The sequence below is a fragment of the Phyllostomus discolor genome, chromosome 3, assembly GCF_004126475.2.
Source record: "Phyllostomus discolor isolate MPI-MPIP mPhyDis1 chromosome 3, mPhyDis1.pri.v3, whole genome shotgun sequence".
Lineage (NCBI taxonomy): Eukaryota > Metazoa > Chordata > Mammalia > Chiroptera > Phyllostomidae > Phyllostomus > Phyllostomus discolor.
In genome coordinates, this window is record NC_040905.2 from 122,228,149 (window position 1) to 122,253,634 (window position 25,486).

At 42.7% G+C, this 25,486-nt stretch overlaps 1 protein-coding gene across 1 annotated transcript in view; it reads right to left on the reverse strand.

Annotated features, from left to right (window-relative positions):
• The window catches only part of PRKCB (protein kinase C beta), a 352,458-nt gene that overhangs the window by 43,511 nt on the left and 283,461 nt on the right, over positions 1 to 25,486 (reverse strand). Inside the window, 1 exon segment of the mRNA XM_036021374.1 lies at positions 12,469 to 12,642. Within this exon segment, the coding sequence (XP_035877267.1) occupies positions 12,469 to 12,642 (174 nt within the window).

Consider the following 25,486-nt stretch of genomic DNA (forward strand, 5'->3'; position numbering starts at 1 on the left):
GCAAATAGAGAGTAGTGCAAGAAAGACTTCATTTGGAACCCAGCTCTGCTCCCTGGGAGCTGAGTGTATCTGCAGAAGTTATCAAACACCTGGGTCTACTTCTCTGGGAAACAGGTAATAACTGAGCCCCAGTGTTGTTGCTGGATCCGATGAGACAGAGGTGTGTGAGGGTCCTTGGGCAGCACCTGTGAGATCTGCCTTCTCATCTTCCATCTCGGTGTGTTTGCTAAGTGAAGGAATGATTCCACCTCTTCTTAGAGACTTCCACATGGGTCAAATCACTCCTTTTTTCCCCACTAGATGATTGACTTAATAAAAAGTGAAAGAAATGAGTGTAAATGATCAGAGTGCCCTACAGAGTACACTAGGTGTTATTTTGTGAAATGTATGTTTAGGTTATATTTATATGTCAGTATGGCTGGGTTGCAATGTAAAAGGTTTGCTGTCAAAAGTTGCAAAGCTATTGTGGGGGCTATAAGACCAGGAGCAGGGATGGTGGAGAAGTAAAGTGCAGCGCAGTTTCAGCTTTTGAAATCAATGTAGGATTTGAAGTCTTCTTCCTATACTTGACTGGCTGTATAACACAGAGCAGTCACTTAATCTCTCAAATCTCCAGCTGCCTCTTCACCTGCAAGGCACATACTTACCTGCCCCATAGAGTACTAAGATGACATATGGAAAGTGTCTAGATGATACGGGCCATATAACAATGCTTAACCCACCATTTAAGAAGTCCCCTTATAATGCATCATCATATATAGAAGCCATATGAGCATTTGTCAAATGAGTATTGAATGTCTAATAATTAGAATGACAGTAATCATGAAATAAACCTACCATCGTGTTAGCACTTACCTACCTGACTTAGCTATGTGCTTTATATATTTGGTCCTCACTTATCTTTCTAAACAACTCAACAGAAACAGGATTGCCATTCTCCCCTTTTAAAGAACATGAATGTTGAAACTCAGAAGGGATAAGTAACCTGTAAATGGTCACTCAGTAGTTAAGTTGCAGATTCAGAATTTGAACCCAGGCAGATTGGATCCAGAGTCTATACTTGCAACCTCTTAGTAGCTGCCTCCTGTGTGAGCTTCTGGCTAGACATGGTATGGATGTGTGGGTATGTCCTTCCCTCGGAGGGTTGTCCAGTCCAGTGGGGAGAGAAGGCACATGGAGAAGCTGGCAGGTTAATCAATTATTTTGAAATGTTGTAGGACATTTCTCAGACAAATCACCCTCTCAACATCTTTAATGAGAGGCAGAGAGGGAGGGCAGAATTATCATTTCTGTTCCCAGCATCGAATGCATATGAGATCTGCAAAATGGTCACATACAACTTAGTGGCGGAGTGGAGACATCAGCCAGAACTGCTGACACCTAGATCCTCATTCTTTGGGGGAGGGGGTTGATAGAAAATAAGCCTCAAAATAGCATCTGTCTTTGCTGCATGTTGAAAAGAACTAAAACACTTGCTTTTAAAAATTATTTTTAAAACTAGCAGATGGCATCGGCCACAGAGAAACAAGTGAGGGAGAGATTTCACTTGCTTGCTTTCTGCTTGGAAGAGCTCAACTTGCCCCCTAAACTCATTAGTCAGAATCCCAGTGTTGGGGGCAGAGCTCCACTGTGGGGAATGCCATGTTCTGTGGTCTTTTCCCACCACCGAGTGTCTGCAGGGAAAGCCTGAAACCCATCATCTTTGAACTTCACTGAGTCTGGCTCTAGCACACCAGGGCTCCAGCTATTACAGCTGGCATCTCTGTCTTTTCATTTTCTGAACAAATGCTTAATGATGCCCACTCTATGCCAGGCGGTATTCTACTGCCAGGATGCTGCTGTGAATAACTGGGTACCCAATGGGAGGGATTCCCCAGACAAGTGGGGAGACCAGACACATTTCCCAGCAGCAACATTTCCCCAAATGGGATAGGAAATAACTTTAGTTAAACTACAGATGTACATGTCATTATCTTGATAGTTTTGTATTTATTTTAATGTATATTGTGAAAGATAAAACAAGCACTTGAAGTCCCTAGTTTTATGGTTATTGATGCAGAGAGGGAGAGTAAGATGCATGGGGTTACAAAAGAGGAGAAGGGCAGGGTGAGACCAGATGACAATACTGGGTAAGGCCATCCACCCAAACTCCCCTGGGCCCCATACTGGATTCAAGGTCTTTATCATGTTTATCTGCCTCATCCACAAACATTTACTTAATATAGAAATATTTTTATTAACTTGATTTTTTAAAACATAAGCACAATTATTTAAAAGCTTTAAAACTTCATATGAAATTCATAAATGGAAATTTGTTGTTTCTGTACAAAATAAACACATGTGTGGAGCCTCTCAACTCTATGTGCCATCCAGTCTGGCTTTGTTTGGTCCATCAATACCCAAAATGATTTATTTTTACAACAAATGCAATTTGTCTGTGTCCTTCCAAGTTTACCTCCCACTCAAAAGTAAGGAACACACTACAGAGGCCACCTACAGCTAGTATGGACCAGAGAAGGGAGTTTTAGAACTTTTATTGAGCAGTTGTTTTTGCAAGTCATGCATTAGCTGTCCAAGGGGCAAAAATGATGCATAAAATAAAAGTTTGCCCTCAAAATTTTGGTTAAAACAAATATACAGTGAACTCAAGCCATCATCTAAAATAAAATGTGATAAAAGGCCCTATGTGAGAGGCACAAAGAGAGAGCTCTGGTGGCTCTGGCCACTGTAACTGCCTCCTACTCCTTATGAGCTTTACAGTGCCCTCCACAGTGCCCTGAAATGTGACTCATCCCCTATTCTTTCTATCAAGTTACTCTAAGGTCTCAAAAGATCTTTCTCAGAGTCACATGCAGTAGTTTTTGATTAGGACTTATTTTTTTTGTACCACACAAAATCAAAAAGTATTTCTTGAATATCAACTCGAGGCTCAGCTTGGCTCTCTTCTACTTGCTCAATTTTCCAAAGAGGACTTGTCACAGTCCAAAACTTCAACTTTCATCCTCTGGGCTGATGAATCTTGACTTATGTGTCTATCCTTTCCCTTTCTTCTGAGCTCCAGTCTGCTCCAGCTAGCTATAAGACATGGGTGTTCCACTGTCAACTACAGTTAAGCACTCAGAAAGTCAAGCTCACCGTCTTTCTTTTCAAACTAGTCAGTCCGCTAAACTGTGTTTCTTTCAAACTGTTGTTGTTATTCTTGTTTTTCTTCAGTACACATTACCCTAGTCTCCTAAGCATGAAATAACTTTGGTTAAATTTAAATTTCCTTTCTCCTTCATTTCTCTCATTCAATCAATAAGTAAATAATATTAAATGTCTGTCACTGCATTATGCAAAAGCGTTAGATAGAATTTCCCAAATTTAGAATGTGGGTATAAGGACAGTCTGATTTAAAACAATGACTGGATGGCAGCATTCACCTGGGAGGCCCAGGACAGGGCAGAGAATTCAGAGATCATTGTTCTTCTTCCAAGATAGCTGAAAGTGGGATGTTATATCATGCCCATGTGATTGCCAGGGGAACACCTGCCATTTTTAATAAGATACCGCAGACAGATAAAATCAACAATGTGGGCAAGTCTAAAGAGCAGGTCCCATGCTCTCAGGTGGGTTGCAGTAAGTATTTACCTATTTAATAATCTTGAATCATTTCCCCATGCTGGTCAGTGATTTATTCCTGTATAAAAGCTGTTCCTCTTATCACTCAGATCCATCTGTTTCTCTTGAAAACCTGTGCAGTGTCGTGGTTAATGCAAGCTAGTCCTGGGTTCAAGCCCAGTTATACTGCTTATTCACTCTGAGAACTTGCATCAGATACTTCCCCTGCCTTCCTGAAGGGGGGTAGTACTATCTTTTCCTTTATAGGGGTGTTGCAAAGACATATCATCTGATCCATACAAACTCAAAGAGCCTCACTAGGATGTGGGTTGCAGACAACTTTTCTTTCCTCTGTATTCTACAGCCTTAAGATCACTGCCAGAATCAAGTAGTTGACGCTCCTCTAACTTCTTTCAACTTTCAAAGCCTTGCCCTTCCACATAGGGAGCAAAGTTCTCAAGGGCTAGGACCATCTCTCTTCTTTGGAATTCTATGGACCTTTGATTATTGAATGCAGATGCAAAGCCACCAATAAGAAGGCAGAGAGAACCAGGTTGTGTTTATTCCTACTCACCCCAGATTTATATGCCTTGGTTGCATTCTTGGGTCCTTTCTTGAACCTAAGATCCACAAATGGCTGTAGCTGCCCTACATCCCTGACACAGCAAAGCCCTCAGCTTCCTCTCTCCCCTGCCATTGCTCACTGCATGCCGTGTTGGCACTGCCAGTGTGTTATGCCCTGCTCCAGCTCAGTTAGTTTCCTTGGACTCAAGATGATGTCTCCTACCTGATACAAGAACCAATTATTCCTTCTTAAACTTTCCTACCAAGTTAGTAGTAGCCAATTACTAGCTGATTGTGCTAGGAATAAGACATCTGGCCTGCCCTAAACCAATCAGACTCTCTTTCCTGTGAGTATGGACTGGAACCCAGAGAATTTGGTAGATAAGCAAATTGCAAGGGGCCAGGAAAGCCATGTTACCATATCCCGGGAGAAACACAGACAAGGAGAAAGAAACAGATCTCTTCCAGGAAGCTCTGAAGTTACAATTTCTTATTCTTTGTGAGGCTCAGGTATAAATTTTCCTTTGGTTGGTTCTTTCTGATAAAATCCTTTTAAAAAAACCTTGAGAAAGTTTTGAGGAGGGGTTGTTTTGTTTCTTGCAACCCAACCATCACTGACTGAGTTTACCGCCAGACCTTCCTACAGCAACACCCTTACATCAGACCATATCCTTGGAAACTGCTGCCAGGGCACAGCTGACTCCAACTTACCAGGACTTCCTGGGCACTCTTGGTGCTTAATAGACATGCTATCAGGGCCACCTCAACAAGTCCCATCATCCTCACTCCCCTCCCTGTCCCCTGCTGCATTCCGGTTGATGTTCCTCCCAGCATGCCTTGCAGCTGAGTTCTTGCTGGGCCCCCACAGCAAATTTGGGAAGTAACTTCTGTCCTTCAATGACTCATAAGTCTAATTCAATTTTTTTAAAAAAGAAGTGCATATGTTCAATTGAAAAGAAAACATTTAAATAGATGTTTTGCCAAGGAGACTTAACCGTCTGTACCCACTGGCAATTGGGAAATTGCATGAATGTGCTGGGCTGACAACTGCCCCTTGGAAAAACACAATCCTTCTGTGCCTATGCAGCAAAGTGCCCTCTTGTCCAGCTCTGATCATGCAGATAGGCAGCGCCTCCCTTTAGTGTTTCCCATGCACTTTGTACATCAACTCTTTTAACCTGTCCACTTTAAAGATGATGAAACTGATATTCAGAGCTATTAGGTGACTTCCTGGAGGTCACACGGCTGGTATTCATAGGCCCGGTTATTGAACTGAGGTGCTCAGGCATATCCCTCTGTGCTTCTGGAGCAATTCCCCTAAGCCCCATTCACCTACAGCCAGCTCATTTACTAAGCAATTCTCTAAAAATTCAAACCTCTTCCAATGGCTGTTGCATCTGTTTGGGTACGAACATTTGCTGTCTTGTGGCACACTGACCACTCTGTAAACTGTTTTGCCATAGACACTTTTCAAAACCAAGACATTTACCCATGGTCCCCTCCCTAAATCAAATCAATATTTTGATTGGTCTATATCTGTCTCTTTCTGACTTTTTTTCATGTGTACAGTCAATTTTAACACATTTAAAATAATATCTTAAATAGAATTTAATATCCTACATTTCCTGTCAAAATCGTGCCATGCCTATTTTTCAAAGGTTTTTAAAATCCAATTGGTAAGAATACATCTGATGTAATTATGCTTTTCTAACAAGGTTTTAGAAATTAAACTTGCATCATTTTAAGAGTGATAAAAGTTGTTTTGTATATTAGTAGGTTCTTTTTTCCCTTTTATCTATTTTGACCACCTGATTTTTTTATCCTGTTAAGCATCTTTCAACTTTAAAATTCTAAATCTCTGGCAAGACAAATATAACAAATTTGCAGCATGCTATACCAAATTTGTCATTTTTTAAAGGTAGCTAATTCATAAAGAAATTCTGGGTCACAAAATACAAAATGACAATCCACTCAGGCTATGCAGTGGCCTCCTCACTGCTCCTCACAGATGACTGAGTATGTTCCCACCGGGGCTCCTGCACTCCATCTCCCTGGTGTGGAGAACACTTTCCCCCAGATACTCATATGCTTCACTCCCTCACTTGCTCTGGTCTCTGCTCAAATGCATCTTTATCAGAAAGACCTTCCCTGGTCATCCTATGACAGATAGCATCTCTCTATCCTGATCCATCCATCTCTATCTGTTTTATTTTTTGTTGCCATTGTTATTATCTGTTTCCCCTGTTAGAACAGGGACTTTCTCTCTTTTGTTCACTGAGGGACCCCTCACAATGATACAGCTGGGTCCTGATATATTTATGTCAACAAATAAATATTTGTTGACAGAATCAATAAGCATTGGTAACCTCTGTATACTGGCAGTAATGATCTGACTTTTAGGAACACTGGCGTATAGACACTGACTACTTTTAGCCCAGGCTCCCTCCTCCTGGGCCTCAATCTGGGGCTCAGAGAATATGCAATTCTAGAAGGTGAGTGTGAACCAGATGACCGGCTTTGCAGGCCTTCCCTGAAAAGGGGTGTCACCTTCTTGTTTGTGTGAGCCACACTAACAATGGTTTGCTCATATATATGCAGTGCTCCCACATTTTAAAATCACTCCCACATGATCTTTCCAACATTGCAATGTCCTTGTGGGGTCAGTAGGTGGGTGACTCCTTCATAGTGGAAGGAATACCTGAAGGGGCATCAGGACACCTGCCACTTAGCAACTGTGGAACCTAACCCCTTCCATCTCTCTGAGGGCCCATGTTCTTGGTACAAAAATGTGAACAGCAGTAGTTGCTTATAGTCTTCTTATAAAAATTAGATGTGATCATGAAAGTAAAAGTAATTTATAAACTAGAAAAAGGAATCTGGAGTGAAGGCAGAGGCAGGGTGGCAAGGTATTTGGGTTTGGGGTCCCAGAGTCTTGCAGAACCAATCCCAGTGCCAACTGTGTGACATTACAGGAGTTACTGACCTTCTCTGAATACCAGTGTCCTCACCCATAAACTGGGGATAGTAACAGTGTCCCCCCAAAAGAGGTGTCAGGAGGATAACATGAGAGACGACCTATAAAGAGCTGAGCATATGCCTGATGCGTGCTGAAGCACTTGCAATACTAACTCATGCTTTTGTCTTTTTTTTTTTTTTATCATCACTGTTAAGGCTATGTTGGTGCAACTCAACAAAATGTACTGGCAAAAGTCTGGGTTCTGAGTTCAGTCATGGGTTATTTTAGGGAAAACTACCCGACATCCCAGATCTTCATTCCTTCTACCTGCAAAGTGGGATGACAGACAGGTAGCCTCCTCTGTTGCAGTATTTTGGGGAGCCTAGAAAGAAACAAAGGTTTTGAAGGCACACAGGATGGCAGACACTCAGATGGAAAGTGAGTTCCACTCAAAGCTGAGAAAGCTGAAGGACAGAGCAGCACAATGCCTGCACTGAGCAGGGTAGAGATGAGCAAGACTCTTAGAGCCAAGGCCCTGCTGAGCCTGGAGTTAGGCTGGCACCAGGGATCCCACCCCAGTGGTGTCAGGGAGTGGAAACCAAGAGATCCACACTCAACACACTTAAAAGGCCTCATAGTAGAGGTTAATGTAAAGCCCTTTGGAGCCTGGCGCCTGAGTAAAATCCTAGCCTAAATACTAGCTGTGTGGCCTCAGTCCCCTCATCTGTAAATGGGAATGAATGGCAAGATCCTCCAAGGGTTGTCATGTGGCTTATGATCATTAGCCCTGAGCCTCTACAAACTGTAGGGCATTATGATGTCTTGAAGTCAATTTAATTTATGTAAACTAAAATATATGTGCTTAGCTGAAAAAAAACCCAAATAAATGAAAAAATTTTAATGGGTGCTTTTCACTCAAAGAACCCTGTGCCACTGAGTGAAGGCAACATGGGTGGAGGACTGGCCCTCCCGAGTGGCCTTGCCTCACGGGAAGTGCATCTCCTGAGTCAAGCGCAACTCTAATATTTAAAGTCACATCTCTCCCCTCACACAATACAGCTTCTAGAGATGTGGTGACTGTTTAATCTGATCCTCCCAATGGGAACGCAATCTGTTCACTCCTGGACTCGCTGCACCTGGAGACTGTGTTAGCCTCCAGCAAGTGCTGCAACTCCGTGGAGGATGAGCACCACACACACATATGCTCTGGACTCTCTCTGGACCTTTCACCTTTTCCCTGGTGTGTGCAGTTCCTTGGGGGGGGGGGGGGGGCAGGGACCCAGCACACTGCAACTTTCATGAGCACCCAGGCCCTCCTCCCTCCTTCCAAAAAGCATACTGAAACATGAGTGAGTGAGGCAGCTCAGTAGTCAAGGAATAATTTCAAATTTAATTCATCATGTTTAAAACAGTAAATTACAAGTAAAAATATTAACTTCAACAAATCACAGATGACTAATTTCTTCCAATCTCAACACATCCAGCTGAAATGGAAAACCCTGCTCCTCTGACCCCGGCCTCTACCTCAAGTACAAGATCTCCTTCCCAGTCTATTTACCAGACTGAGACTGTCCTTCATCTGCTGAATTCAGTGAGCCAATTTGGGAACCAACATTGGAAACAAGAGAAGACTGGGAAAGAGGAAACCTAGAGGTTTGAGAGTCTAGTGTAGCCCCATCTCAGCCCCCACTTGAATACCTTGAGGCCTTAACTCCCCAGACTTGAACTGGAAAGAAGCACTCCCTCTTTATCTTTGCCAAGTCCCCAGATGACACGAATTATTGCTCATATCACATTTTTCTTTGCATTGGCTCTTTTCCTCAAAAATCTTATTTTAAAAGCAAACTTTAGCTTTTGTTAGCTGAATAACCCCTCCTCATGTTTCATTGTTTCTGAGTCACTGAGGGAGATTTTTCTGCCATGTTTGTTCTGCTCTCCTTCAACTTCCTGTAAATCACCCATTCTCACTTCTGAAATCTAATACTCCTCTTCCCACTTTCTCCTTTGCTCAAAAATGTCTTGTATACCCAATGTAGTCTCATTGTCTTTGGAATTTTCACAGAATGTTCATGCTTATGTGACCTCCTCATGGACATATATTAAACTTTGATTTTCTCCTGTTTAAAAAAAAGCAAACTTTAGCCACCTTTGGAGCATAATAATGAACCAATTCATGGAAATTGGCAAATAATGGGAATCAAGCATTTAGCCTGCCTTTCCTGTATGAACTGTACCCCTGGGGCACCAGGCACTAGATAAGGGAATCTTGTGCTCTTTTATTAAATGAGAAGGGAATGTTAGAATTAGGGTATTGAATTCTTACAATCCTTAATGAATTATTGGACCTAGGCACCAAGCATAAGTGATTGCCAACATCACAAAAAGAGAGGAAGCTGGATATTATTTGCCTTCAGAAAAAAGAACATCCACCACCTATGATTTTGCTAAGGGGATCAAACCTGAGTCTGACCAAGCCCAGGTCCAGTCAACAGTCTTCAGGAAACATGGAGGACAAAGGAAACATGTGGAGATGCCCCACTACTGTGCAATTGGCAAAATCCAGACTGTGAACCCTCTATGAGGCCAACAGAGATCATCAGCAGATAAAAGGACAGAGCAAAGGAAAGAATGGAGCAGAAAATCACTATATTAAAAGACCCATAAAACATATCCAATTTCTAAAATTGGGAATATTAAACCACAGAGATAAAATGATAAAGACATGCAAGGAAACCCTGACTGGTATGGCTCAGTGGGTTGGGAGTCATCCCATGAACTGAAAGGTTGCCTATTTAATTCTCGGTCTGGGCCCACCCCTGGGCTGCAGCCCAGTCCCTGGTTGTGGGCCTACAAGAGGCAACTGAGATGTTTCTTTTGCACACTGGTGTGTCTCTCCCTCTGTCTTTCCCTTCCCTTCTCTCTAAAAAATAAATCAAATCTTAAAAAAATATAAATAAAAAACATGCAAGGAAGTCATGCTACCACTGGGGGACATTAAATTAGAATGCAGAGAAACTTCTAGAGTGCCTGCAAAGTTCTCTTTCTTGACCTGGGTGGTGGCAGAGAACTTAACCTGGTAATAACTAATTACTAAATGTCTGTTTTGTGTGTTTTTCTGTATTTTTTCTAATATTTCAAAATTAAAAGACTTCATAGTGCTGTCATAAATGGAAGAAATCTGTGAAAAAAATATAACAAAAACAAAATAATGACCTAGAAACTGCTGTTTGCCAAAGCCAGAACCTAAGGCCTGGTAACCTCTCTGTTAAAAAGCCAAGTATCAGGAAGATGCTATGGGCAGAGTAACACCAAATAGAAACTTTCTTCTTGAGGTTCTTGGAAAAACTTCAAGTGAACTGAAAAGGGGAATGTAGTTGAAAGTCTACCCAAATCCCCTTCATACTGTCCAAGGCCATTTTGCATACAAACAGCTGCTCTATAATGTACCAAATACAATTCCACCTCTTAGTCCTGCTTGTGGCAGAGCAAAGGGTGTTCTTGTAGCCCCTTGTCACCCAGCAGACCTCAATGAGAGGCTGGTGGAACTAAAGCCCCCACAGGGAATACTATACACATTTGCATAAAATGTGTCCTCCCATGACCACCTGTGGTAGGGAGGCTGTCCAGGATTTGGAGGACCTGGCACCAGAAGAAAATCATCTCATCACCCAAAAAGCAACACTACATGGCAATCGGGCAACAATCTGCAGACCCACCCACCTCTCTAGGTCTTGTTATCACAGCCCCTATTGCATTATTTTTAACTGTTGCTCTAAGACCATAAACTTCTCAAAAACAGGACCTAGCTTACTCAGCTCTATACAACAGGATTTAGTCAAGGTCAAGGCCAACACTTATGAAATAAATAATATCTACTGAGCATTTTCCAGGTACCAAGTGCTATGTTACATGTTGTGTATGTGTAATCTCATTTCCTCCTCACAATAACCTTGGATATACACCTACTATTATCTCATCCTTTTTACAGATTAAAAAAATTATAGCCCAAAGAGGTTATATAATTTGCCCGAGGTCACTCAATCAGTAAGCAACAGAGCCAGGTTTGAACCCAAGTCTCTCTGACTTCAAAATGTATTAAAAGACCATTTAGAACATAAAAGGAGCTAGGCCCTTTTACACAGGGCAGTCCTGTGCCTGGTGTGTGGTCTCCACTGAGAAAAACCCCCCAAATCCAGTTCTGGGTCTTTAGAGGCTGGATGTGTTCAACCTAATTTAGCAGCACATAGGAGTTGGTGATGTTGGAGAAGAGAGGAAGTCCCAATATTTTCATTATATGTAGTATCTCACATAGGGGTTGGGCTCTAAAATTAGCATGTAGGGTAAAAGCTGGATGGAGTCAAAATCCTCTTGAAAATGTCCTGAAAGCACCTTTAAGGCACAAGACCAATGGCCCTTAGAAGCCCCAAAGGCAAGAATTAACTTTGTCCTTATTTGCAATAAATAGGGGCTCAGGTCTCCCCCTCCTTAGGTATGGAAACCACGGTCTAATTTAAAAAGGGACAAGGCAAAGATGTTTTTAAAGGGATGTCTCTTGCTTTCACAGAGTTGGTGTCACAGTCAGTAGCAGATAGTATATAAATGTCCCCTCCTCGGAAGCCCCAGCTCTGAGCTCACTAGCCCCTGCCTAGGATACTGTGCCCCACAACCTAGGAGCCCTCCGAGGACTGTGTTCTCAGGCAGCCACTCCTCCAAGGAGGTCCATGCAACTTGCAGAAGGGACTGGAGCACTTAGCCAAAGGGTCTGGAGGGCTGCCTATAACCATCTAGAGCACAGGTGGCAAACACAAGGCTTTTGGGCCGAATCAGGCTGTCCACCTTGTTTTATCTGGCCTGATACCTTGTTTCTACCTGACAGCACTGCTGAGCTCCTTGCCCCTAGTTAAGGAGTAGTTACATTTATACAGTCCTAAAATTACATTTGTCCCTTCAAGGCAACCGAGAGGCTGATGTGGCCCCCAGTAAAAATGAGTTTGACACCCCTGAAATGCGTGGACCTTTGCCGTCATTCCCACCTGCTATTACATCTCATATTGTGAAACCTAAAGTCCTGAGTTCCTGTCCCCAAGTCACCTCTTGCTGTCAGAGAAAAGCCCTGCTCTGTTGGTTATAAAACCAATTGCCTGTGTTCCTTTATCTTTGTTGAAACAGCACCTGCCTCAGGGGTGAGCACTTCTCAGCAGCCACCTCGGAAATTCTCAGCAGCCTCCTCTGGGCCCCACGTTTTCCTGTGTTATAATGAGGAGGACACAGGTATCTCTTTGGGACATCTTTGGCCAAAGCCCAGTGAAACCCTGGAGGGGAAGCGCTAGGGCCCCCAGACACATTACCATAGTCTGGAAGCAGGAGTGCAGCTGGGTCAGGAACGGCGGCTTCCCAGGCAGGGCCAGCACACGCTTCTCCACCATGGTACATTCCACATCATCGTCTTGGATGACAACATCCTTTTTCAGGATCTTCACGGCATAGAGCTCATCTGTGCCTTTGCGCTCTGAAAGCATGACCTGGGAAAGAGAACAAGTAGGTCAGGGTGGTTGGAAGTGGTCCCAGGGGAAAGCCAAGGTAGCTAATGTTCATTCAAATCTTCATCCACATGCTTTCCATTGACACTAAAACAACAGATGAAGTTTTCCACAGACCTCACCCTTCAATAGCTGAACCCAATCATTAAGGACAGTTCCAAGAGCAATGACCAAGTATTGATCCCTTTGGGATACAGACCAATGCCCAGCAAAATGGCTAGAATATAAACCCCATGAGGGCAAGTATCTTTGCCTGTTTTGTTCACTGGTGTAAACCAAGGCCACGGAATTGTACCTGGCACATAGTAGATATTCAATAAATATTTGTTGAAGGAGGAAATTCCTGATAAAACTTAATATGGAACTCTTGTTCCCTTATTCATTCAACCATTTAATATTCATTAAGAGCCTGGTAAGCACTGGGAATACAGCAATAAACAAGCAGGAACATTCTCTGACTTTATACTCCAGAGAGGAAGAAAGACTTCTGACATAATTATAAGGATGATTAATATAATATTTGAACATACTCCCCTATTGTCCTGGGGCCTCCTTCCATACAGCTGTGGTCACAATCAGAGCATGTTAATTGATGTGGTTCACAACACATCACTTTTTTCACTGGTCATGACTGTGCCAGAGGGAACAGTGACCAGCAGGTACCATTTCCAAGGAGCCACTTAGGAAGAACCTCCTGATTGGGCAGTAGACCCACTTGGCCACAGCTGATTGGTAGATAACTGACCTAAGCTGAGCCAGTCAGATTCTCTTCCTAAAAATTTGCAATTAGTATACTCCAAATAGTCAGTCCTGGGGCCCTGCACTGGGAAAACACACAGATCTGTCTATAAAGGTTTGGTTTTACCACATGCAGGCCAAGAAGAATTAAATGGATGTATGAGGAGAAAAACATCAGAGAATGAGCAGAGAGCTTGCTTTCCAGCTCCAGGTTCCAGTCTCTCTCAAGGCTTGGTTGTTTCCCATTAGAACTCCCCATATCCCTCCAATAAAATTATCACTGTGATTTAAATTAAATTAGTTTGACTAGATTTATGTTTCTTAGAGATCCTATGAGACAAAATTATTGCTTGAGTAGCTCAAATCTTAATGAAAATAAAAATTTCAGGAAGCCAAATATCATCAGGTGACTTAAAACAAGGCAAATTCATTCTTTATAAAAGCACAGTGCCTATTGCCTGTATCAAAATCCCTGGGAAAACTTGTTTACAGTACAGATTCCAAGCACCACCTCTCACTTAGAAGCAGCTCTGGGCTGTGGCCAGGAAGTCTGTATTTTAACAATCTCCTCCCTTCCTCTTGAATCTAATCACTCAATGTGTTTTGAGGAACATTTGAGGTGCTATCAAAACTGATTCATTTAATATGGTGGTTAGGAGGTGTCCATAAGTAAAACAATCCTTCCATCTTGATTTTCCTCACAATTTCTCAGCAGTAACTCATGGGGGTAAGAAGGGAACTTTTCTTTGCTCCTTAATATTCTAATGAAGTTTTCCTTTTCTTTTTTTAAATTAAATTACAGCTAACATACAGTATTACTTTAGTTTCAGGTGTACAATCTAGTGATTCAATATTTATATGCCTTATGATGCAATGCCCAGTAAGTCTAGTACCTACTGATCAGCATACAAAGTCATTAAGATATTGAGATATCCCCTACACTGTACTTAATGTTCCTGTGATTTATTTATTTTTTTAAAGATTTTATTTATTTATTTTTAGAGAGGGAAGGGAGGGAGATAGAGAGAGAGAGAAACATCAATGTGCAGTTACTGGGGGTCATGGCCTGCAACCCAGGCATGTACCCTGACTGGGAATCGAACCTGCGACACTTTGGTTCATAGTCCGCACTCAATCCACTGAGCTACACCAGCCAGGGCCTGATTTATTTATCTTTTAACTGGAAGTTAGTACTTCTTATTCCCCTTCAATTTTTCAAAGAAGTACACACACACACACACACACACACACACACACACAGGAGTATTACTCAGCAATAAAAAGAGTAGAATTTTGTCATTTGTGGCAACATGGATAGACCTAGAGAGTGTTGTGCTGAATGAAAGAAGTCATAGAGAAAGCTTTCCTTTTCAATAGATATCTCCCTGCCTCTTCTCAGAGGGCTTTCTGAGAGCTTTCCCCAATGTTATAAAGGAACTGATATTCTGTGGTAATTTTAAAACTTGTCTATAAGTATTTGATACTTCTTTATCAAGAAGCAGAGTCTATGACCTTGACCTCTCCCCTTGAACCTGGGTAGGACTTTGTAGCGGCCTCAATGAACAGAATACTGTGCAAGTGATCCTGCATGACTTCTAAGTCAATAGCTTCTGTCAGTTTCTCTTGGGACACCAGCCTTTGCAGCCTGAGGCCACCATGCTAGTGAGGCCATAGAATGAGGCCGTATGGACAGACCCTGAGACTGCATGAAGAGCCCAGTGCTCAGATGGCTCTAGGTGCTCCAGGTGCTCCAGGACCAGCTCCTGCTACTGCAAGGACCCCAAATCACAATCCCTCAGTAAGCATCCCAATTTCCTGGTTCCCAGGGACTGTGAAAAATGATAAACTGTTATTGGTTTAAACCTCTGAGTTTGGGGGGTGATTTGTCAATGCAGCAATAAACATCTAATTTCATACCTGCACTAATGCCACCCAGCATTGTCAGATGTGGCCCCTGTCACCTGGGTTTGTTAATTCTTGGGTTTGGGTTTGCACACTATTTTCAATCAATTTTTTTGAAAAGCTTCAATTGAGTGAAGGCACCAGAGATGGAATTCACTTGGCCCTCTAAACATGTCACTTTTCCTGGTCTTTCCAGCATCTGGAAGGCTGGCCAGTTAGCCCCTTCATTCAGTCAGCATGAACAAGTGTCTAGGATGTGCCAGGCACTGAGAGGTAGTGGGGATGTGGAATGATAAGGTCCCTGTCCTCACGAGGTTCACACTCAGGCCCAAATAATGGCCTACTTCAATTGTGATTAAACCCCTGAAGAACTGTGTGGCGTTCTGTGAGTGTTTAAATTGAGGACTTACCCTGACTCAATAAAAGATGCTTTGGGGATGTGGTGGTTAAGTAGAGACCCAGGACCAGCAAGACAGAGATGGGGAAGGCACATTCTAGACAAAGGGAAGAGAACCAAGCTATCTTAGGATTCAGCTACCTGGATCTGTAAATCTTGGCCTGGATCTGTAGGAAGAGAGCACTCAAGCTCTAGAATTCAGATTCCTGATTGCCACCCCCAGCTCTCTGAGATCCAGCAAGTCTCCAGCAGAATCCAAGACATCCAGCAGACAGAGTAGCACTGGCACCAAGTGGGGAGATTGGACAAGGAACAGGTGCTGTGCAAAGGGAATGACTGCATTTGTGCCAGGAACAGCCAATGCCATGTTGGGAGGACTGGCATGTGACGGAAGGGGACTAGTCTGGGACTGAAAAAGATAATCACACCCATGTCTTACTCACCCTGTGTATTATCTCATTTAATTTCCACACAAATGTGTAATGTAGGTACCACTCTTATCCCACTTTTACAGATGAGAATTTGGTTACTTGTCCAAAGTCACTCCACTAGGAAGTGGTACTTCCTACGTCACCTGTCTTTTAAATTCATGCTCTTATCCACACCCCATCTGATTCTCCAAAGCCTAAGTACCAAGTGTTGTATTGTGAAACTGCTGTCTTCAAGTTATTGCTGGGATGTTTCAGATTTGGCTCCAGATCCTGGCCCTTTTCCTTCTTTTCCTACTCACCCTCCTATTAAGACTTGGGACACTGTGAACTAATTCATGGCCACAGACAGAATAAGTCACTGACTTTCTCCATTTCTTATACAACCACTAACATACCATTTACTTCTTCCAACAAGCTTGGTCTGAGCTTGTGCTGCAGTCACTACTATTTCATCCATCTGGTCCACACGTTCACTGAGAATTTTGTGTCCAGCATTATGTTAGGCTCTGGTGACATGCCCACAAACAGGACAGATATGTCCCTGACTCCAAGCATTAAATGGCTTGCAAAGATCTTCACTCCTCCTCCTGGGCCCTGAAGAGTTAGTATGGGAAAGGATGGCAGAAAAATAGCTGTAGCACTGACAACAGTGATGGCCATGCTCTAAAATGTTCCTTTAAGTGGAAATGACCTTTTATAATTGTCACACAGTTTCAGGAGTCTCCATTTCAGTCAATACCAACCTAGAGGGGGTGGGCTGTTTGTTCAGCTGTCCCTCCAGTGGGAGGATTCAAAGCAGATGGACAGGATGTGTTGAAGTTCTTATCAAATTCCAAGCCACATCTGCTACCCACACATCTTCTGGGAGAGATGTGATAGACAGCAGAGCTCCAGTGACAGCAGATAGAATGGAGGGAGGAAGCACAGAGATTTCCATCTGGGAAGTTTGTTGGTGAATGCAGATGGCAAAGTGTGCCTGGAATCTTGGCTCCTGACCATAGGTCAGTGTTTGTGATGATTAGGACAGACTCTATGCTGAGAAGACCTGGTACATATCCAAGTTCTACCGCATCCTAGTGCTTGACCTCAGGAAGTTCATTTAACTTTCCCAAACCTTAATTTCCTCATCTGTAAAAAAGGGATACCCACAATACTTAGCTTTTGGTGATACTGAGGGGATTTTGTGGTACAAGGTGTGTACCATGCTGGGAAAGGTGATGAGTGCTTAATACCTGTTGGTTGTACTAGTTTCCCACTGTAACAAAGAACCAGAAACTGAGCAGCCTGAAGCAAAGGTAATTTATTCTCTCTCAGTTCTGGAGACCAGAAGTCTGAAATCAAGGAGCTGGCCGAGATTTTTAGATTTAGGGCTCTGAGGGAGATCTGCTCCATGCCTACCCCCAAGCTCTTGGTGGGGCCAGGCAAGCAGTCCTTGTTGTTCCTTGACTAGTATATGTATAACTTCCAATCTCTGCCCCTGTCTTTACAGAGTGCCCTTCCCTGTGTCTTGTGTCCATGTCCAAATGGCCTCTCTATTAAAAACACTAGTTACTGAATTAGGGCCCACCCTAATTCTCTATGACCTCATCTTAACTTGATTATACTTGCCAAGACCCTATGTCCAAATAAGGTCACAATGCACAGGTACTGGCAGTTAGGGCCTCTGAGCATATCTCTTGTGGGGGAGACCATTCGACCCACTACAGTAGTTATCATGAACTTCATCCTTTCAGAGAGCAACCAAGGGGGCTGCTCTGTGATCCTTTGCTCTACCATGCACCAGTTTTCAGTTCTCAGCTGGCTAAGGAGAGTCTCCCTGAGGGGAACTGTGTGTCCATTTGCATACTAACGTAAGAGGGCAGAGATAGTTAGGGATCAAAAAACCCTGCTGCCCAACTCCCCCAATGTCAACAGACACCTGCCAAATGTCCAAAGCCCAATTCAGCCTCCCTCAGTTTCTTCCTTACACTATTTTATATAATCTATCAGCAAGTATTGTCAGTTCTCCATTCAAAATACATACCACATCAACATCCTTCTGATCTAAGCCTCCACAATCTCTATAAACTGCTCTCCTGCAGTGCTTCTGACTAGTCTCTGCTCCCACTCTGCTGCCCCCAACCTCCGCACACACTCTGCTCTCCTGCCTACAGGATTCCACCCCCAGATATATTCAGGAGTTTGCCTCCCTCACCCTGTTCAGAGTGACCTCCTTGAAGACATCCCCTCCTGACCACCTTCTCTAGTTGCAGCCCCCTCTGTTGCTCCCCATCCCCTTCCTCTAATTTGCTTTTTACCAGCACTCACCACCACCTGGAACTATATTAATCTCTTTATTTTCTTCCATCCCTAGAATGTAAGCTCCATGAAGGCAGCTATTTTGTTTGACTTGTTTACTGTTGTACCCCAACATCTAGCACATAGTAGACAATAAATATTTGTTGAATGAACAAATAAATGAATGAATGAATGAATGAAAATATTTGAGTGGGAGAAGTAGTTTTTAAAAAATCCCAGATGTAGGTCACTCAAGATCTTTAGTTACTTAGGATTCAACATTGTTTAATATATATGGCTGTATCCAAAACATATTTCACAAAGAATTAAAGGTAGCTCAATGTTATATAACATAACAAATGGATTTTATGGATATAAGTTAAACCCTGATAAAGCTGGTTAAAATGACCTGCATAGCATATATTGTGCTATATGTTTGTATATACATGTATGCAGCCTCCCCTGTATATACAGGGGTAGGCAAAGTAGGCTTACAGTTGTGAGTACACAAAAGTTTATTCTTGTGTTCTTAATTATTGTATTATTTATTATCATTATTTACCTACTTCTGTCTACCCCTGCATAAATACTGTGTGTGTGTGTGTGTGTGTGTGTGTGTGTGTGTGTGTACTCTCGGCCTCCAAGAAGTCAGAGCAACCAGAGATACATGAAACATAACAAAAATTCATATTTTCTATAAGGAAATCAGTTTTTGAGGAGAAAATAAGCTTCCCCTAGAACTTAGGTCCTCATGAATAATATCTGCATGATTCGAATCTGTGGTTCTACAATGGATGATGTTCTCAATCACATTCCTACAAACAGGTTGGAAAAGGAGGAAGAGGAGAGGAGACCAGCAGACAAATTACCCAGCATGCAGGGCCAGAAAAACTCTACTAACACAGGGCTTGAGAAAGGATTATAACCTTGATTAAACTCAGATGATGCATCTAAGAGAGAGAGAAACAGACAGACAGACATTTGGGGACTCATTAAGTCCCCAAACACGAATTTGGAGAGAAGAGATAAGTGAGGGACCATGAGCTGAGGGTGGCATGGAGAGAGATAGAGAAACAAGCTAAAGTCAGGCAATGTCCACTGTGGGCCTGTAGGACTACCATCCTCTTCCACACCCACCACACTAGGAGCAGCTTGTGGACAAGACCAGGCACAGGACTTGGTGCTGATACACTGGCAAGAGTGTATCCCCCTCTATTTCTGGCTTCCAGCTCTTTGAGGGTCCACTGTTCTCGGAGGCTGTCTCCTGCATTTGTTCCATCTAGTCCCTCCAAGGACCTGACCAGGGTAATGTAGGTCAGCTCATACTATTATTTCAGGGAAATGTGGTGTCCCCCTCCCCTCCACTCATCTCCCAGGGCTGGCCATGCCTGCTCACATTGAGCACCTGTTCCTCCAGGCTGCACAGTTAGAATCCCTGAGAAGGGTTGAGGAGCCTGGTGCTTGGCCCACACTCCAGACCAATCAAATCAGAATCTTCTAAATACATGGGGCTCTCTGTGCCAGGCCTGGCTCCCAGGAACGGCTGGCAGGGAGGTGCAAGAGGCCATGAGAATGGCATTGTAATCAGGGAGAAGGGTACTGGGCACACACCATCCACCGGTCTTCCCCAGGACATTCACCCATGCAGGGATGGGGTTTTGAGAGAACTTTGGGTACAGCTACATTACAAAAGGAAGAGTAGCTTCAGTAACTTCGTCTTCACAACATGACAGGTATCCTGACAAGCTCTTCAATAAAAGAATAAGATTATGACATGGACTGAGTCTACAAGCTGGAAGTTTGTATCTAATCAGAATCGTAAACTTATAGTAGAATAAGCTTCAGGTCTGAATCCTGAGTTCGAATCCTAAATCTAGCATGTGCTTGCTGTGGTGACATTGGGCAAGTTACTCAAACCTCTCTGAGTTCCCTAGTCTTTACAAGGGGTGATGACAATAGTTCATCTCTAGTATGAAAACAAGTGGCATCAGGCAGGTACAGCTCATGCCTGGCAACAACAGCAAGCCATGCTGTTAAAGGGAAAGCAATTATGGAGATTAGAGGGATGTCCCAACTCCTGTGGGTATGATAGTTCTCTCTCACATTCTACAGATGAGGAAGAGAGAAAGAGGAAGAGAAAAAAGAGGGAAGAGAGCACAGACCAACATCTCCGGGAAATCTGTCTTAGGAGATTCCTATGCAGAGGCCAGAATGAAAGGCAAGGCATACTTCCTGTGCTCAGGACAGGGCTGGCACAGAGAGCTCCTAGAGAGGTGAAGATGACTTCCACAGAGAACTGCATGCCCAGTAGAGACCAGACTTCCCTGTGGAATCAGCAAACCATCTGTCAACTTCTAAAATTCCAAATGGGAAGGGACTATAGGTTTTCCAGGCCCTCCAGACTCGTCTTTTCTGGCAGGGAGATTTGCCAAAGCCCTCCTCCCGACTGGGCCGCGATGAAGAGTTGACTTACAACCCCAACCCTTGAGAAACAGAGAACTGGAATGAGGAGCAGGAGATCTTGTAGCTAGTTGGATTTGTAGCAATAATATGTAGACAGGAGCCCATTAGCTCATAGGACCATAATGAATGATTCAATGATATAAGGCATATTGAGAGATTAACACAGAGGAAAGAACTCGGTACACTGTGTTCATCACGGTTGATGAACTCTTCACCTTTTGAGGTTCTCCAACTTTTAACTTTCACCCATCACGAAGATGCCCTGACATATTCTAGGTCATCTTTATTTTTTCCAACTTTGTGAAGTAATTTTTTATTTAAGTTATCTTGAAGACCCTAATTTTGATTCTCCAAAGTGTGCTGTTATCATTCAAACTCTGGGTCAAATTTCTAAGCTTGTATATCCACACATATATGCATTTTATTTTACAATTTTATTTTTTCATGACAGTCACACTAATTGAATGTAGTCATATGGTTTGGGGGACCAAATGCACTTGCCTCTATGACCCAACAAATTAACAGCCTAGAAATGATTTCTGCTTCTAATCACTCATTTTGGAGAAGGAACTGGGTAGATTGGCTAACTGAAGAAGTCACTTCAGGAAAAACTGAAAAGTGGTAGAGTGGGAAGAGATGCTAATTGGGAATTAATAGTGTGGATTTGGGGAGGATTGAATCATTGTGTGGATACAACCTTCGAGTTGGCCAGACCAAAATAAGAGCACCATGCAGTGATTACTCAGGGCATACAACTTGATTAGTTCGTGATTTATATGTAGGTTCCATACTTAAAGTAAAAACCCCTCACATGCTTACATACTATATAATCTCAACTATATGGCATTCTGGAAAAGGCAAAACCATGGAGACAGTAAAAAGACCAGTGGTGCCAGAGGGGAGGGGACATGGAAGAATGCAGAGGATATTTTTGGGGTAGTGAAAATACATTGTGTGACACTATAATGATGGATACAAGTCCACTACATATTTGTCTAAACCCACAGAACGTACATCAACAGTGAACCTGAATGTAAAACTGTGGACTTTGGGTGATAATGACGTGTCAGTGTAGGCTCATGGATCATAGTGGATGTATCACTCTGGTGGGGGATGTTGATAGTGGGGCGGCATGGATCTCTGTGATAGATAAACTGAGTTTTCAGATCAGAGGTCAGGTTGACAGGTGTTACTAAGATTTAGATCTTTTTAAATAATGCCATGTCACACCTTAATCAAGTTGAATTTTTGCCCAGTAGCAGAGAAAGCCCATGGAAGTGTGAAACTGTTTCCAGTGGAGGTACTTTCAGCCTAGTGAACCCTAGCTCTTGCAGACTTGCTATTGTTAAGCAAATGTCACTACACCCTGGCAAGGAATGACTCACCAGTAACTGTTGGGATGGGGCAAGAGGACAGGGAAAAGGAGATTTGAGCCAGGAATACCTAGCCCCTGTGTTTCAAATGAAGATATTCAGTAGAATTTAATAATGTTTCATTGTTTGATTGGGAAATGCAAAAGGACTACTATTTAAAAACTCTGGGCTGTATCACTTCTAACTTTTGATATCATGGAATTAATATGATAGAATTGGTAGCTATCAATTCCAGTATTGTTCTTTTGAGCTAAATTCAATATTGTTGAAATTTGTGCTTAGTCAATTTCCTTTTAAACATGTGTCATAGTACACAAAACTGGATGGTAGAAATAAAAGCAGATTTAATTTGACTGATTTTTAGACAGTTCCCAGGAAAACAGACTGATAATTGATGCCTTTTACCAAAAGAAAATATGATGAAACACTTAAGGGTCCGTCATTCATTTCAACAATTAGGCTGCACAAAGCAAGTCTGTTTCTCTTTGATCTGATCATCCTGGAGCACATAAGCCTCCCCTTGTGGTTGGTGCTGTTACAAACTTTGAGAGGAGTGGAGGCTTTGTGGCTTAGTGGTTATACATTCAGGAGCCAGACTGCCGGGGTTTGAACCTGCATCCACTGCTGTAGGACTCTGATTCTCACCTATCTGATCTTTCAACTCCTCATCTGTAAAGTGGAGACAATAACAGCACCCACTTCATAAGATCATTGTGAAGATTAAATGAACAATGCATATAAAACACTTAAGAAAAAGCCCTCAAATGCTCAAAATGTATTGCCATCTCTGCAGTGGTTTCCAATTCATGATGAGAAACTGGACAGGGTGAGGGACAACTGAAATAAAACTAAGGCACATTTAATCATACTAACCACCTATATTTGTACATCCAAAATATCTACCCTGGGTGTTGGACAATTATAACCTACAGATTTCTGCTATCAAGTTTGTATTCGATTATGGGTTACGCTGTTGGTAACCAGGAATTCATCTTAACAGAGCTTGTGGACTTTCTGAAATAGCACAGAATGATTGTAGTTGAGTTGGATACGGAAGGTGGCAGGAACCATGAGAGCACAGTCATTGGACCAGTGGCCATGAATTATCACCTGAGACAGTCTCCATGTTAATAGGCACTAGATGGCCCTTCAATAAGAAGACTGGATTTACCTTTGTATTATTTTTCCCAAAGAGTCAGGCAACATTTTAAAGAATATGCAGACTTAAATTCCCACTTTGGCCTATGTATCAAACAGACCAGTGTTTTCTTCCTTTTCTCAAGGAAACTGTGTATTCCACATTAGCTTTTCAGAGTCTGGTCCCTGTTATGCTGTCAGATGGCTGAATGGGAGGAAGTGCCCCCCGCCCCTTGGCCACAGCAACCAAGTCACATGGTGGCTGAGCCATACTGACCCATCAACTCTTTCTTGGGATTTAAAAATTCTAGGATGTTTTTGATCTGTGAATTAGACATTGAGAATTGGAGAGTGACATGCAGCTGAGGAAGGTGGTGTGATGCACATCCAGGAGCAGGATGACACAGGTTGGAGGCCCCAGGATGGAGACAATGGTTGTTGGGCTTCTGAAAGCTTTTGCATTCCTGCTGCATTTCTTGCCTTTGGGTGCTGGGAGATGCACAGAAACATGCCAAATCTTTCCAGCAAATGCCCCTTTACTCACTCTGACTTGATAGTCTACTTCCTGCAGGGCAGAGTGTTGTAAACCTTGAGTTCCAGGTAGTTCATTTTCCTTAATATAATTATTTTTGTTGGGGAAAATGGACCCTTATAATTTCTTGTTCTGTCATTTACTATCTTCTGAGGAGTGAATGTAGGGACCACAGTGACAGAGTCACTCACTTTATTGAGAAGAGACCTGGAAGAATTCAGAAAGTAAGAAAGCCTCATAAGGATTTGGGAAGATGAGCTAGCAAAAATACCCAGCAATCAGAATTGCATATGAAAGACTGGAGGCTAGGAGGAAGGAGCAGTAATTGGGGTGGAACCAAAGAGAAGGCAGGAAACCAAGATCAGACAGCAAATGTCACAAGGTTCTCTGGGAAGAGGATTAAGGGGGCAGGTAGCAAAGACTGAGCTATCTGTGAACCATGAGATAGAGGAGCTCACCATATGGTGCAGGAAGATAGCATAGCAGGTTGAAGTAAAAGGAAGTGTTTTTGTCTGCAGGATTATGTAACCACATCTAGTGTATGTACGGGTATGTGTGCATGTGCATCCACACCACTGAAATTAAAATTAGGATAGACTCCCACCACGGGAGTGCCAAGCTTTTAGAAAAGGTCTTTGTTAGTGGTTTGAACTAAACTGACTTTGATCTCTTCAGAAGTTTCTTCCTGTCCAAATTCAGAGTTGTGCCTGATTCCAGCAGAAGTTGCTGTCCTCTGGGGCTGGAGCTCTGGACGGCTTTTTGTGCCCAAACCCAAAGCTCACATTACTAACCAGGTGACTTTCAGGAGACAAGCTCAGAGGCTGCTAAGGGGCTTTCTGTTGGGGTGCTGGTGCCAGCCAGCTTCACCAAACACACTCAGCACAGTGTGAAAAGGGAAGGATACAGCTGTTTTAGGAGCTCACAAGGTATTTTAATTTCTTTTAAAATCACAAGAAATATTTACACTGAAGAAAATGCTTTAACATACAACACTAATATATTCATCCTTATAACGATGCAATTACAAGATACAATTTTAAACCTTTTTTTCAAAGAGGAAGGAGTCACCCACAGATGTCACTATGCAGCTCTGTAGCAGTTTTGAAACTGCTATTTAAAAAAAAGACTAGCAGTTTGATGGAGATAGGTGGCCCCCAAAGTAGAGAAGAGTGCTGTCAGTGATGGAAAGAGGCAACTACAATCACTAAACTTAGTTTCAAGTCCTAGTCCTGCCTCTTCCCAGCTATGTGGTTTCGGGGAGGTCACTCAACCTCTCTGACTTACAATTTCCATAGAGATATAATAGGATCAATATCAGTAGCTATCTTGCAGGGCTGTGGTGAGAATTAATATGATATAATACATGTGAATCCATAGCATGGTCCCTGGTAATTAGTAGGAGAGCTCAGTAAAATTAGAGGCAATGTGGGTGGGGAGAACGAAATGGAAGATAGAGTTGGTGAGGGTTAGAAAAAAATGGAGGTTAAGGTTTGAAAAGAAATCAGCTGAGGAGTCACTGTACACACTAGTAATACCTCCAAGACTTGGAGGATCCCCTTCGCTGAAGCCTGCAAGA